The 16,884-nt window shown below is 35.3% G+C and overlaps 1 protein-coding gene across 1 annotated transcript in view; it reads right to left on the bottom strand.

Annotated features, from left to right (window-relative positions):
* Window positions 1-14,625, bottom strand: part of ABCA12 (ATP binding cassette subfamily A member 12) — a 153,722-nt gene extending 139,097 nt beyond the window's left edge. Inside the window, exons 1-2 of the mRNA XM_064485413.1 lie at window positions 14,557-14,625; window positions 2,971-3,064 (exon numbers count right to left, since the gene is read on the bottom strand). Of these exons, the coding sequence (XP_064341483.1) occupies window positions 2,971-3,064; window positions 14,557-14,625 (163 nt within the window). The remainder of the gene's footprint in view (window positions 1-2,970; window positions 3,065-14,556) is intronic.
* Window positions 14,626-16,884: the final 2,259 nt, after the last annotated feature.

Below are 16,884 nucleotides of genomic sequence, written 5' to 3'. Positions count from 1 at the left end.
CCTTACTTCCCCAAAATCCAGACCTCTCCAGATGCCCATCAGTCAGAAAGCCTATGAAAGAATCCTTTGAGTGGCTGATTATGTTTGTTCTGAATGGTTTATTAGTCCTACATACCTGCCTGGCTAATCTGGGAGCAGAATATGCCCACAGGATGACAACTCCCATTTTCACCATCGCTGAGTTTCAGCTGGGGTGTAGTCTGGAGTTTCATTTTCATTTCTCTATTGCCCAACTAGTACTGAAGAAGCCACTGTAGCCTGAAAAGGATTTTTACTCTGTGAAGCAGGATCCAATTTCTAGGATACCAGAACCACAATGATTCATGCAGAATTTGTCAAACAGAGGCAGCATTCTACATTCAAAACTAATATTTAGTATAATTCTGATACATACATCAGAATCCTCATATTTTTGATTTCATGATAGAGACAGAGAAGGTGCTTATATTCTTAATTTCTAATTTTTAGTCTGCTTTCTGCAAAGCCTAAATAATAAAACATGAAAAGTTAGTACTGACTCCTAGGTGTAAGAATGTCAGTCCAGGAGCATAAAACCAGATTTAGGAGCCAAAATGTCTGGGTTCATATTCTGACACCACCACTTACTAACTGTGCAATCTTGGACAAGTTACTTAATCTCTCTCTGTGCCTTGGTTTTCTCGACTGTGAAATGAATAATACAGCCATTATATATATATATATATATGAGATCAAGAAATATTTATCATTATTATTATTAGCTCATTTTAATCTTTTGTTATAATAGATATGAGAAATAAAGAGAAACAACAATAAAAAAGAATTAAAAAACCTAAATCTAAACTGTCATTTTGAAGTTATTCCCTCTCTACCACAAAAGAGAAAAAAAAAATAGCTGCATTGATACTAGTTTTAGATTCTCTACATTACATCTCCAATTATAAAATCACATTTTAACTTCTGTTGATTATGAGTTGAAATCTTGGACATAATTTATATTTGGGTCTGTGCATAAGAGGGTAAGATACAACACAAATCTCACAGACTAAGAATAAGCAAAGGTAGCTTTCAATACCTTTCTCTGTTATCCCACATTATTGAATTTTGGCAAATTAAAATCTCCTTGAGTCCCAGCATTCTCATGTGTAAAGTGAGAGAGTCTCCTTTACTTCTAATAACAAACCAATAAACTATTTTTCAGACAGAGTCTTATAGGGTCTGAGAGATAGCAAAAATACTTTTAGTGTTTGAACTTTTCTTAATTTTGTTCCCTCCTACCCATAAACATAAAGATAATTGCCTCAAAGCTAAATTTATTAGAGTATAATAATAGGTTCATAGTAAAAAATGGTTATTCATTTCCTTTTGGATATTGTGTTTTTGCAGAGGCTTTTAGATTAGGTCTGTGAGGCTTGTGTCACATGGTCTTTCCACATTTTGCTTAGTAATTTACTGGGATTGTAAGAGCACTCCATGATTTTCCCCATGAATCTCTAAATCCTATCAGGTGGAGCCAATTTAAGACTATTCACTCGCACAACTTATATTGCTCTCTTGGAAGTTTTAGAAAAGGAAGTTTATATAACTGAAAAAATCCTTAAGAACAAAGAAATTGGTGGAAATAAGTTGTTGAAAGGAGCTAATAAACTCCTTTTATCACTATTGCTAGCAAATTGATAATTAGCATCTTTAGCCAGAATACTTCAAAGGGTATTTGAATTTTTGTGCTGAATGCATTATTTCTGAAGTCCATGTTACTTAAGATATACAAGAACACATAAATTTGAACAGTATACAGTGGAACTAATCTGTTATAAAGAACAAATAATACACATAAAATGAAGAGAACAAATTATGCTGTTTTTATAAACAACCTAACCAAATCTTATCAACAACTTTACATAATAACTTGTACAAAAGTCCTTTAGAAATGATAAGGTGTTATTCAAATGTAAGGGATTATTTACTCTAGCACCAAGGATTTAAATGCTTCACAATAATTTAACTGATGTTTTCTTTTGAATTATCATATTGTGTATGATTCAAGTAGATTCCACCATGGCTCTCATTTTACTTCTTAGGACTAGGTGACTGAAAAGCACTGCGCTTATTTTAAAAAGCCACCAGTTCATTATTTTCTTTACAAATAAGTCAGCATAGTATTCTTTTATATAGTGAATTACCATAATTCATCTGAAACACAATTTGATTTTTCAGAAATCTGATTTTCAAGATTTTTAGGAGACGGTGGCTTTGTGAAACCAGAAACATCTGACCTGACTTTACTTCTCTAGTAAGAAAACTGACTCCAAAGTTTAAAAACAAAAGCAAAACAACATTGGTCAAATCTTTGGGGTTAAAAAGTTCATCCTGCACAATTCTGAAGACTTCTGAGTCTCTTCTGCATTTCCATTCTAAATCCAAAAGGAATCATGAACTGAGTTGGACACTGTCCCCATTTTTCAACTTGGTAATGACTAAGTGTAACTGAAACAGCACTAACTGGAAAACAATCTTCTTTTAAACTAAATGTGTTGATACATTTGCACCATTCAAATATTAGTCCTGCAGAGAGATGAGATTTTTGTGGTACTCTGGATTTCATTAGTTCAGTTGATCAAATTCCAGGCTATGGCTTCTGCTATGACACAAAGTAAAAGGAGGATCTAGCTTGAGATGGCTGCTTGTTTGTGTTATACACACCCTGGTGAGATTTACGAGATTAATAAATGACTCAAAATTTTACAGTTAAAGATTAAAACATATTCTGGCTCCTACATACTTTAAATTTTTCTAGATAAATCTTATAGGCCCAATTTCTTACTAATTCAAAAGACTGGGGAAAAACCATACTAAGTGTTTACACAAATACTTCCAAGTGGAAAAACTACCCTCAAAAGTAAATTTTAGAATAAAACACTAAAATGGTAGCCAAATAAATTTTAACCAGCATCCAAAAGTTAGGGAAACAAATAAATTTCATTTACTTACAAGTTGGTTTTGCTCTTGGAGGAAATTTGGTCCGAGTAATAGCCAAAATTATGAAAATAATAACTGGCCATAAAATCAAGACAAGTGTCCAAAGCTGCAAAGTAATGATAGAAAAAATGTTAATTATATTGCTGAACCCAAAACTTGACAAGAAGTACATTATACTATAAAATTCTAACACAAGCCAGATATTTGCCTGTAAATATTATTAATAAGAAAGGAATGTGAGGTTTTTAAAATGCAAGAGAACTTGAAATAAATACAAGAAGGATTTTTCCAGGTTTAAAACCTTAAAGTGACCTTCTGAAGCCCCCTTTCTAGTCACCTTTCATGACTTCTCCAAGAGTGATGATCTTAAAAATGCAACAAAAGATCAGGAACTTCCTACTTGAAAATCCTTTAAAGTTTCCCACTTGTTTGTTGGATAACGCTCAACATGCTAAACAGGGCATACGAAACCCAACATAATTTCAACCTGGACATATCTTATCACTTCCAGTGTCATCATTCTATGCTCAGGCATGAAGCTTAGTGTGTGACATTGGATAATGGCTCAATAAACATCGGTGAACAAATGAATGAACGAATGGTTGAATCAACAAGTAAATGAGTAAACAGGAATGTAAGGTTCTATGCAACCCCTTCCAAACCACTATAAATAGTGCTTTGTGTCTGTTTCTATCATAGAACTTATACTTTTATCATCAATAATTTTTTTACCTGGCTCACGAAATAAACTGGCAATTCTTTTCTGGCAAGAACAGTATCTAATTCATCCTTGAATTTCCACTGGTACAAAACAGATGTTCGACATATATTGCGTTGGAATTTCTACTAGAGAATTTCACTGTGAGACACTTCAGGAGCAGCTTTCCTCTCCATATAAACATGAGTCAGTTCATAAGACACTAACTGCTTAATATTTTACACACCTATAAAATTGGTTCCAGAGCAGTGAAAAACATGTATTCACAAGAACATTAACTGTGATATTCAAACAGTTATAGTACTCAAGCCAAACCATACAGAACAAACTTTGCTTATACCTAAAGTTAAACTTGAACGATGTTTCTGTCTGCTTATGCAGTCAGACTTGTTCTTATTCCTCCCCCATTTTTCAGAGACAATTTGCTTCTGCCAAATCTCAAGCTACTGCCTGGGGCTCTTCAATTCTCCAAAACAATCTAGACCCTTTCAAATGTTGATCCTTAAGTAACTCTTAGCCCAAATTTTCCATGAAAATCTCTAAATGTCTCTATCAGCATTGACCTTCTTGCTGGCAGCAATCTGTCATGAAATTCTTAGACTTTGAGTCTAAAGACAATTTTTTTAAAATGGAGGTAGTTGACTGTAGATCTGGCAAATCCTAAGGTACTTGGTTTAATCATGGCTTAAGAGCTCCCAAACAGGCTTAACAGCCTAGTCTATAACAACACTGCTCAAGTATTAAGGTGCATACTAAATTGCCTAAGGATCTTGGAAACTTGTAGATGTGGATTCAGCAGATCTGAGGCTGGCTGGAGGTACTGTATTTCTTTCTAACAGCTCCAGGTAGATGCTGTTGCTGCTGCTGTCCATGGACCAAACACGGAAGAGCAAAACCGTCCTTTAGAAAAGGAACTTAACATATGGGTCCATGGACCACACATAGAATTCTAAAGGCATACCAACAGTCCATGGACCATACATGGAATTCTAAAGGCAAGCCACTCTACCTAACTAGCAGGATTGTTTACGAAGTCTTGAAATATTTTTATTGGAAAGCTCCTTAGAAATCATCTAATGAACAGAATTCAGAGCAATTGTAAACTCTGATAGAAAAAAAATTACATTTGAATTTTCTCTAGCTTATGAATGAAATTTAGCACTTCCATTAACAATGAATATAGGCAATGAATCACATGTTATTAGAAGTACCTGTGACTTTGTCACCAACAGAAACCACAGATATTTTCAAATCATATTAGTGTGCTGCAGAGACCTCAAAGTACTGTTTACCCTCATTGTAGTATTAAAATTACAGCACTTCTGAATTCACCTATATTTATTTATCTATCTTCTTATTTATTTAATACTATAATAAAAAAGTATTACCATATCATAAACTTGTTTTTAATACCTTAATAACTGAATTTCAGTATAATCGGTTTTATTTATAACCTTATTGATTTTATTGATTTAAAATCATTATTCTTAGATGGGCCACAGACTTCACCAGGCTGCCAAAGACATCCATAGCACAGAAGAGACTAAGAAGCCTTGATCTGATCCAACTGCCTTTTTATTCTCTGGGCTACATACCCAGTTGGGAAGTAGAGCAGGGTACAAGGATCTGAACACCAAGATACTTACTCTGGCATTTTAAAAAAGTGTATATATATCATACTGTTCTGAGGAATAAGTAAGAAAGTATTACAGAAAGTATACTGGAAAAAAACAAGTGTGATAGAAATATAAGATGTATTATTATTCTCACCTAGTCTCAGTATATTTGAAAATCTGAGCCTTCTTCAAAGATCCTAAATACAAGGTACCATTTTTATACTTTGTGACTCATTTGAAATATAGACTATAAAAAATCAAGGTTAAAAACAGTTAATGTTTGTGGATTGATTGGTTTTATATTTTAAGCCATAGTTATTCTTTTAAGAATATATTCATCTGAGCAGGTTTAGTGCCCCATAGCTACTTTTAGGAACATCTATTCATTTTCCATAGCAACCTCATGAGAATTCAGTGAGCAACTGAGTTCAACTGCATCAACACAAATTTACATTAACGTTCAAATAAGGGACATATGTCATGGAATATCTTTAAGTTATCTTTTGGTTGATCTAATTTGATAGTTTCATGAGGATGTTTTGATAAATTTTGAAATTAATTTTAGACATGATTTAAACCCAGACAAAAATGTAATCTATATCAGAGTAGGTTAAGGTAATTTAGACTCAGTTATAGGTAAAAATGACAGAAAGCGCATAAACAATCTATTATCACAAGATTTCCCCGATGATTTTAGGTCAGAGAGGTTTGGAGAACATTTCTGCATAGTGCACTTTAGAAGGATAATAAATCCAAAGCCCTCCACACTGTGATCTCAGGAATGTTAAGGTTGACAAGCTAATCACAAAAGCAAGAAATGAACAAAATTTAAATTTTCATAGCGGCAGGATTTCTCTCAACACCATTCTAAATATTATCATAAATGACCTAGAAAAAAATCCAATGTCAAGGATCCAAATACTAAACTGATGAACCATGACTTTTTTTGTTTGTTTGTAGAAAGGGCTAAAATATTGATTCTATATACATATAGACACTGGGGCTACTTGAAAACTTTGGGAAAAAAGTTTTTTAGAGTTTCATATTCTTGCTAATATTTTAATTATCTCACAGTGCCTCTATAGCTCACTGGCATTCCATTCCATACCCTCTGCCTTCTTGACATCTAAGGGTATATGCACACTGAGTAATTTACAGTTCCTTAGTGACCATGACACTTGTCTCTTTTTATTTCTCCAGGGTATATTTTCCATTGAGATGTCCCATTCTGTTCTCTTTTTATACACTTTCCCCTTTCTAGAAAATTCAGTGCCCAAAAGTCCTTAGGGGCCCACCAAAGAAAGTCCACACTAGGACTCGGGGCATCATAGTGACCCAGTGAGGGAGGTGGATCCCTAGCAAAGTGAAGAGGACACCTGCAGTGCAGCAGGCAGACACGGAGTGTGAGAACCCAACTAGGGTCAGGAGGGTGTCTGTGCAGGGTGAGGAACAGGCAATCAGGAAGGTTGATTAAAAAGTAAATACATCCCCCATTAGAGGAGCCAGGTTTCTCACTATCCATCACGGAAATTATAAACATGGAAAAGGAGGAAACTAGAATGAACCTTCTAGTGTTGAGTTAGAACTAAAGATATGAGTATGAACTGCTGGTTCATGAAATATAGCTATATATGTGTATGTATAGCTTATTTGTATCTTTCCTTCTTTCCGGTTCTACAAGTTGTTTCTGCCTCATTGTGTACTTTCTCTGTCCCAGTCCTGAAAATACCGATTTTCAAGAAACACTAGCTTCTTTTAGTAGATGAGAACTAAGTGTGCTTGTTGTTATTGGGATGTCACTGTTTCTGAGCCCGAATAGAGCTATAGAATATATGTATATAGACACAAAGACACATAGACAGACAGATAGATAGATCATCAGTTCTGACCCACTGGCCCACATTAAACATTAAAGGACATTATGATAGTAAAAGATTATTATCTAACTGAATAAACTAGGGATCCATGAGTCTATGTAGATACAAATAAATGCATAAGGAAACAGGTAGATAAATTGAAAGTTTATGAGGAATGGAATGTGTACATTATCTCAAAGTATTTCCCCATAAAATGGGACAAATTGACATCTTGCACTATCTAATGTGATGCAATACGAAGAACAGAGCATCATGTCTGTGTTATTCCTTCCAGAGATGAATAACCGAGTCTCTACAAAACAGATACTCTACAATACAACAGATACTTCACAAAAGAAATGGTCTTCAATATTCAAAATGTATCAGGGTCATGAAAGTCAAGGAAAGACTACCGATCTGCTACAGACTGAAGGAGACTAAAGATGTGAAAATAGATGCAGAACATGATTCTGAACTGGACTGTTTTGCTATAAAGAACATGATTGAGAGAATTGGTGAAGCTTAAACTGGGTCTAAGGATTTGATGTTGGTATTGGGTTATGTTGGAGGATGTCCTTGTTTGTGAAATGTGCACTCTAAACTATGAGGTAATGAGGCATCAGTCTCAACTAGTTCTAGAAAAAATATATTTGTACTGTTCTTGCAACTTTTCTTTAAATTTGAAATGATTTTAAAATTGGAATTTTTCAAATTATTTTAAAAGTAATTCTTTTTGAAAATCTAGAACCAAGTTTTTAAAGACAGGAAATAAGAAGAGATAAAAGACCAATAAGAGATTAAAAAAACCATATTTTATATGCAGGAACTCTAGCCTGTTGCATGCAGGTGGTAAGGTTTGGAGAATTAATGATAAGAGGGTACATTTCAGTGACCTTGAAGTCAGTGAAGTCATCTGCTCAAAATTCTAGGTTTAAATCTTAAGAAATTCCTTGAATGAGCCAAATGTAAATTCACTCCAAAATTTTCATTTAGAGCTGAGCTGTAGTACTTTGTAACTCAATTGAATTACCTAGTAACATTTGCCTCTGCATTTGCTGAGAACTATTGTTTCAAATCTTTGAAAACCTTTCAAATCTAGTTTTCTGGAAAATCTTCACAAAGCACATAATTTCAAATTTAGGTCATTCACACTTTGTCAGAACCCCTTATTCTAATAATTGTTAGTCCACCTGATTCCATTTGAGGGCACTATTTTTATTATATTATCTTATCATTTTCACTAAAAGTAAATAAGAAAACAAGATACAGTTGAACTTTAATGTTATAATGCAGATTTAAAAATTTGAGGAAATGACTATTACTTGAATGCCTTTAAATAGGATACTCAGTTTCTAGTCTTAATCATAAATGTCATCATTTCGTACTGTCTTATGCTTGGCCTACTTCACATAGTCACATTATCTGTCTTGCCCTTATAGACATTTGAGTTTGTTTTCCTTGCACTAGAGTGTTTGAAGTTGGTTGTGTCTGAAATGAAGGATACTGAATATCAGTACAATTTCCAAATTTCAATGGGGATTCTTTTGCTTAACTCTGAAAATAATTAAAAGTAAAATGTTTAGGATGAAGATTTTTCCATTTCCCTCCATGAAATCATAGTCTTGGAGAATCTTAAGGAAACTTAGTTTGATACACACTACAGTAATCATTTATATAAGGCTTATACATTCATTAATACAGTTAAAAATTATTGAGCACCTACTGTGTACCAGGCATTGAGGTTGGAGCAATTACAATTTTCAGTCTTTTGACAAAGGGAAACATTAAAAAAAATTATAATCAAATGCTAAGTCACAGGAAGCCAAGAAGGAAGATGAAGTGACAGGAGCTGAATCTAAAACCTAAAAGATGAGAAAAGGCCAGGCAGAAGAAAGGATACATGTGTTGGGTGGAGTGTGAGAAAGAAGTGGGAGTCTTTTAAGCAGAGGAAACATATGGGTGAAGACCCACAGACGGGAAAGAGGGTGGAATGAATATTCCAGGAAAAGAAAGAAGTCCAAAATGACTGATACATCAAGAGTTAGGGAAAACATCTCTGCAATATGGTTATGTAGCCTGTACTTGAATGCTTCCAGTGACTAGAAGTTCACTATTTCATGAGACTTCTTCATTATTAGACAACTCAGAATGTGACATTTTTTTTGCTCATGTCTAGGTGATATCTTCCTTCTCATGACTAACACTCATTTGTCTTAGTTTAGTCTCCCCTTCCACAGGAAAATTCTAAAGTATTTGAATAGAGACAAAGTCCTCCCTCCTTCTGGGTACCAGGGCCAGTTCCTTCAGCAATTCCCTGTTTAATATGATTTCTAAATATCTTCCCCAGGATGAATGAATTCTTGTTGTCAAGTGGTATTCTTATAATTGGTATCAAAATTCACTAAAGTACTCCAAATGATAATAGCTAATATTTACTGACTGCTGAGAATGTGCAAGATGCTATGTTAAACCCTTAACATGCATTATCTCACTTAATATAATCACCTCATTTCCTCTTGCAGATGGGAAATTAGAATCTTAAACAGACTAAATAAGCCTTCATTCCATAAGGCACTAAATGGAGGAGCTGATATTTGGACCCAGGGAGCCTGGCTTCAGCACCTGCACAGTTAACCACTGAGTCTGTAGCCAAACTGCTACAGAAATGGATTACTAGCTTTCGTTGATTGCAGTACTATACCTTTATTAGTTCAGCCTATAACAGCATTAAAAGTCATTCAAACGTTGAATTATAACCTAGAATCATAACTTTTTATTACAAACTTGAAGATAACTTTGCCTTTTCAAATATAAAGTATACATTATTTTCCTTCCTCTTCTATTCTTTACTTTTTGCATTGTCTCATAAGCCAAGGATGACTGTTACTTGGTGTCAACAAGGGGATTCCAAGGTTTATATTCAGAAATAAGAGTCTGATATTGTAGATATGGAATAAACCTTAGTTTCACCCCCAAAACAAGGAAACAAAAGTGGCACAGAGTCCTCAGTTAATTGGGCTTTCTGCTAGTCAACACTGCCATCCACATAAATGACCCATCTGAAAACTCAGATCAAGACAATTTTCTGAAATCCATATTTACAGATTATAATACATTTTGAAGATTCTTAAACTTTCTATGATGTTTATGAAAACAACACATTTTTACTGGACTTTATCTCTCTATTGCTGCCATTTCTAAAACATCTTTATCTCATTGACTTTTTGATTGACTAAACTATAAAATGGTCATGTCTGCTATGTGCCAGGAACCACTATAAACAAGTAGATCTAAAATTTTAGAACAACTAAAAGGAATTAAAGGAGTAAATGGTACAGATCCAGAAGTGGGAGAAGAGCCTGGAACATTTGACCATGTAGTTGAGTGAATTGTGCAAGACCTAGTTCATTTTAATCTGATTCAGAATTAAATGTGGGATTCAAGTTTAATTCTAAGTTGTTTTAATCAAAAAAAAATTTTACTGCATGGACCAACCTGCTCCAAAATTTTCGAGCTAAGTCTTCATTTTTTTTTTAGCCTCTATGAGGGAAAGTTACATGAGCAAGGTGAGGATTAAGGAGGAAGTGTCAAATTTGACCCAATGTTAGAAGTTTATCAAGTTGTGGGAATGTCTGTGATAGAAAAACTAGGTCTATCATCAACTGAGCTAAAGTGTGATCCACTAGCTGAACAGTTACAACAGAAAATAAACAGTTGAAGATAATTTTCCTTCTTTAGATCATAAGTTTGGAATTAGATTCCACTTCTATACAGACTTACAGTTACTTCTTGAAATGCCTATTTAGAACCTATCTTCTTAATGAAAGATAAATTCTTATCTTGCACTATCTAGTCTTTAAGCTTGCAGTCTCTTTGCTGTCCCAGGACTCTGTTTCCTGTCATTAACTAGCATCTCATTAAGTGAGCCTCCCTGTTGCTAACCATCTCCAGTGGAATGTATGTTTATTTTTCCATTATTTTTTAGAGTTAAATTATAAGCCCAGCAGGGTAGCGACTGCATCTAATTGATTTTCTCTATTACCTAACATTGCTGTTGGTGCCTAATGTATTTTTTCACACTCCTTTAGTATTCATTTTTTTCAATATAATTGAGAATTGGTGTTACCACTAATATTAAAAAAAAACCCAGCAATATCTAAGGCCTCCTTAGCAATTAACAATTACCTCCTTTGTTGGTGGGCTGAACTCTGAGCAGGAATTAGAGAATATTGGGAAAGGAAACTCAATTTAGGAGTAACAGAGAAGCAGCAGGAGGTAATGGAAAGAACAGATCCATTTTTGGGGAAGGATCTAACTTTGAGTTATTATATTCACTGTGTGACTCTAGACAAGTTCCTTGAGCTCACAGGGACCCCATAAAATTAAGACAGTTAGATAACCCCCAACAGTCCAAATTTCTGACATTCGATTTTACAAAAAAGAGAGAACATTAACTCTAAGAACAATTTTAGGAAAGTCACCTCAAAAATGAAAGATTCCGTCTTCCCTTTTTTGAAGTCAGGTCAACATGTAGTTTTTTCCATTGTCATTTTATTTCATAGACTGCATAGTTGCTTGAAATTCTTTTCTCACTTTCTAGTCTACTATATACTTTTATAATAAATTTCCTCAGTAATCCTCACTCAACTTTAATATTTTTACTATATTTTTGTTTTTCTTCTTGTATATCATTTGTTTCTCCATTAGCAGATTCCTAACTTCTTCCTCTTATAGACTATTCTTCCCACTGACTTGCTTTGTGATAGACTCTTGAAAATAAAGTGGAAGAGGAGGTCATGGAGGTGATACTAGCATTTTTCTTTGACATTCATTAAGAACTATATGTTTCTAGTGTCACACAATTTAACTTGTATTTTCCTGGTTATAAAAGTATACTTTAAAGTGCCAAATTCAGAACAGTTACAAAAATAGAGATAAAAATACTTGCATTTTTAAATAATTCCTTGATGGATGACAAAGTCCAGTTCCTATACAAAGACTGTGTCCTCTCCTCAAATTTATAAACCCCTTCTCACATTTTGTCTTCTAATTTGCCTATATTTTCTCTCTTCACATTATAAAAAAAAATTATCTCCTTTTAGATTTTTAATCCTAACTTTCCAACCTCTTGATTTTTTTCATTCTTCCCTCTTAAGTAACACTGGCACACGTATATCCTTCCAATGCTGGGTCCTCAAGTCTTCTTTCCCAGCACCAAGACCTAGGACTGGCTCTAGGCAAAACTATGAGGAAAATATACCTTCCTTTATCCTACAGCCTTCCACTTAGAATTATCTTTCCTTCTCCTTTTGGCAACATTATTTTCTAAAGGTCTCTTGTGTCCCTCTAGTCAGTCATAATGGATTCAGGTGGGCCCTCTGTATTACCTCAGATTCTGAACTTCTAATGATCTCACTTCTTGCAGCCAAGACTTATCTGTCCTAGATCCCATTCTCTCAAGGTGCTCTTAAGATCTGAATCATTTGATGTCCCAGAATGAACTAATAGTTCATGTCTTCTCTTTCACTAGGCAAAAGTATAATTACCAGGGACTTTTCAGGGATTCTGGCTACATAAGAATAATATAAGGGATCAGATTAAAAATATTTTAGCATGCCTGACTTTCATCTCCTCTAAATTTGCCATGTCCAGCAGAAATTGACTAAAATGGAGAAAAACTCTAAAGTAGAACATTGATATGACAGCTACTTTACAGGTGAAGAACAAACTATTAAAGTTTCTAAAGATAAAATTTCTCAATGGAAAAATTTATTCACCTGAGGGTATTTTATTTTTAACTTTTTTGTAAAATTGAGTTGTAAGGAAAATATACAACCCTCAGCATTCAGCTTATCAGCAACAACACAGATGAGTTTTCAGCTCCTCTATTCTTTTATTTTGAACTATTGAGTTTTCATCACTTAAGAACTTTACTGTATATAAATTTCTTTCTCTCTCCCACACTCCCTTCCCCTAGATTTCCTTTCACTATTACTTTGAATAAAATATGACACAGACATTTCCCCAAACCCCTCTATAATCTATCTGCCGAGTGTCCACCATTTATAAAGCACTTTGGAATACATTAGTATGTTTGGTTCTTACCATCCTATAAGAGGTAGGTAGACCTCATGCCCATTTTACAAATGGGAAAACCAGTACTCAGAGAAATTGTACTCAGAGAAATTCTCCTCACCAGCTACATGTTCAAATCATGTAGCTGGTGAGGAGAAAAACCAAGAAGCCAACTCTTGTCTTCTGACCAAATTCACCTACCCAGACTCATTTCCTGCAGAATTCCACATAGAGCCTACCATGGAGAAATTATGGAAAGTTTTACTTTTGTGTTATTTCCAATTTAAAAACAATAAAATAAAAATATTAATGATTTAAAATTTTATGTCCAATACCCACCAACATGCTACTGCAAAATGTCTTGTGATTTTAAATCCTACCCACCAAATTCACAAAGGCAAATGAACTTCTCTCTTAATATATATGGCAGAACACTTAAGGTGCCAGGCCCTGAAAGCAAACATAGAGTGAGATAAGGTGGATAGATAAAACTTTGATTTCTATGACACATATTATTTGCATATTTATATTATGCAGTTAAAGTTGGGAATTTCCACTCTAAAATGAAGTATATTGTGCGCCTTTTTGGATTGCTCCAATTTTCAGACATTCTTCTGAATACGTGACCACTCACAGAAGTGAATTCCTTTCTCAGTCTCTCTGTAGCCTATCTGGAGAGGATCTAATAGCTGGCTATGTAATTTAAAAAGCAAACATGAGTGTAAGAGCACAAAACAGATGTTGCAATAAGCAGAGCAGACAGACTGTAGCAATAAAGTGATTCAATAATGGTCTCGATGCACGGCACATATATTGACCCTTGTTTGGCATTTCAAGTCAATAATTTTTAGATACTTAAAATTTCCTGGAAGCTTTTCAAACTATTTCTTTTCTTTATCTTTTTTTTAACCAACTTTTCTATCATTTTTGGTTTTCAAGTACATTTATCCCCTACTTATTATACCTTTCATCTGAAACTTCTCTTTATCTCATTTTTCACTAAACTCATTAAGAAAATTTCTGAAACTGTTTTGGCCTGAAACCTAGAATTCAACACTAGTTCCAATTCAATCAGTGTCAAGGTGCATCCTTTTCTTTGCCCGGGGCATATCCTGGTTTATTCTTTTAATTTACTAAAATCAAAAGGCATCTTCGGGGGCATGTTTAGACTTGTCCCATAAGCTGTAAGACAGATGCAGGGATGATTTCTAAATATGTTATTTCTGCTTTAGAAAATGATGTAAAATTCTTCTCTTTCTACCTGTCTTTAGCACTATATTTTAAAATTGCCTGGAGCAATGACCCTAGGGCCCCCTTCCCTCATTTTACTTACCGGCTGCCTTTTGACACCTAGCCAGTTTTTCCAGACCAGAACCCGAAGCTGATGAAACTGGGAAGCCATCCTTCAAATGCCACGAACGAGAGAAGTCTTCTCTTCTCTTCCACCCCTCAAAAGAAGAATTGGTACCCCGTCCAACTTGCTATGTGTCAGTGGGTCAGAAGCCTTTTCACGGCATAGCTTTCCTAAGGGATGGGGTGAAAAACCCACAGATCTTCTCTTCCTGCTGGATTTTTTCCCTTGGGTTAATCCTTGACCAAGGAGCACTTCTCAACCAATTCTTCCTTTCAAACAAGGACACAGACCAGGATCTTTTCGTGGCTTTTGCTTATTTTAAAGTAATATCCAGTAACTGCTTGTTGCATGAAGTCCAGACTCAGGAGAGAATGAGTATCATTTGGATAATGCCCCACTGGAAAAGAAAAAAAAAAAGCTGAATCCACACCTCCTACTCTCCATAAATTAACTGCCTACCCACACCTTTGAGAAGGTGTCACCTGCACCGGACACGTCATGAGGAATTAGGAGGGACCCTTGCCAGGCCAGTAGGACTTGTCCTACATTGTCTCTCCTCCTTTACTACGTAGTGCCTGCTTTAGCAGAGGCAGGGCACAGAGAGTATTTTACAGACTCTGGGCCTAGTGATTCTTACAATATCTAAAGTTTTACTAAGATGTTTTAAGACAATAAGGTCAGAGCTCAGCTGAAATGCTTTGAACCTTAGCCCATCATTAGATATACTAGAGAAAGTCTCAAAATTTAGCTTAAAGTGAAGTTGAATGCTTTGATTTGGAAGGAAGTGACTTTGTTGGCTCCTATCACACTCTAGGTTAAGAAAAATACAGAAAATAAAAGGTAAGGCTGTAGGTGACATAAATGACATAATGGATTCCCTCATCTTGGGGCTAGGGATTCATGTGTCTATTATAGGAAAGTGATGTTGTTTCAGGCGTTTATGGTTACAGGAGACATAAGCTGACCCAGGATATTTCTAAGTTTATAACAGAGTTCAACTGCACTTGAAATCTCTAAATCAGCAAAAGAAATCTATTGTAGTTTAGGGGAAAAGAAACAGGCTCTGTGCTTGAATTATTCAAGGTACTTTATAATTAAGTAATTTTAATTGTGATTTAAGGGTATATATAACCCAGAAGTCAGGCGCAAAAAGGCTTTTAGGAATAAACTTGCTTAAAAGCTGTAATGATAGCCCATCCCCTCTGTTAAGCAATGCCCTCCACAATCTGGCTCCAGCCAATTTTCCAATCTCACCTTCCAACATACTATCATAAATGCTTGACCCCCTGCCAAACTGGTATATATTACGATATGCAAATGTAACCTCTGCTCCCTGGTCCCCGACTTGCTTATGCTAACTCCTCTACTTAGGAGACATGCCTCCCTCTCAAAGCACCTACCTCTCAAGATTTTCCTCAAGTTGACATTCTCCATGAAGCCAATTTAGATATTTCCCATAGGATATATCTTTTGTCTTTGAATCCAGCATAGTTTTTTGTTTATATTTCTCTCAAGGAACTTGCATTTTTGCCTTATTGTGATTTTAATACGTCTTATTTTTTCCACACTAGATTGTAAATTCTTTGAGAAAATGGACTATTTTATATCACAATACTCTACACATGTATCAATGCTCAGTAATGACTGCTAAATTTAATTGAAGAGACAATTTGAGCCAAGACTAGTGAAACTCCCCTTCAGTCCTCACACTTCTCCAAGACTGACGCAGAGGCTGTTTGTAAAATGAGTTCAAGTGATGTCTGAGTTCTCCTTTCAAACCTGGAGCAAATACTGGTTCAGCTACCTGATCCCCATGCCGATTTCTGCCATATTGATGGCAGCCAGCCTGGGGCTGACTAGAGCTACGTTGGCACATGCCCATTATCGCAACTCTGGCTTTGTCCCTACCGTAATGAGTCTCTCTGAGCCCAATCCCCAGGAGGCAGTCTGTGCTGAATATCTAGAATTTGGCCCCTTAATTGTTTTTCTGGACAATGTTAAAGACAAGGGGTTTTTCAAGCAGCTGAGGCCCTTGGAGATAATACCCTCCTTCACCACTCCTAGGATGCAATGTCTAAGATTTGCCTGGCTTTCTCCAACTTACTCCATGACTTGAGCTTCTGCTTTGCTGCCTTCTTTCTCTGCCATCTGTCACAGTCTACAACTCACTAATGGTTTGGTTCACATATAAACACTGCTCAGTTGTAAAACAAAGTGGGATTTGGGGCTATGACTACACATATCAAGGACCATTACAGAGAGTCAATTTATTCAGTCAGGTTAATTCAGGTTAAAAAGCACTGACTC

Source organism: Camelus dromedarius, chromosome 4 (genome assembly GCF_036321535.1).
Source record: "Camelus dromedarius isolate mCamDro1 chromosome 4, mCamDro1.pat, whole genome shotgun sequence".
NCBI classification, from domain to species: Eukaryota; Metazoa; Chordata; class Mammalia; order Artiodactyla; family Camelidae; genus Camelus; species Camelus dromedarius.
Note: the sequence above shows the minus strand (reverse complement) of the source record. Positions and strands in the feature narration are given on the sequence as shown.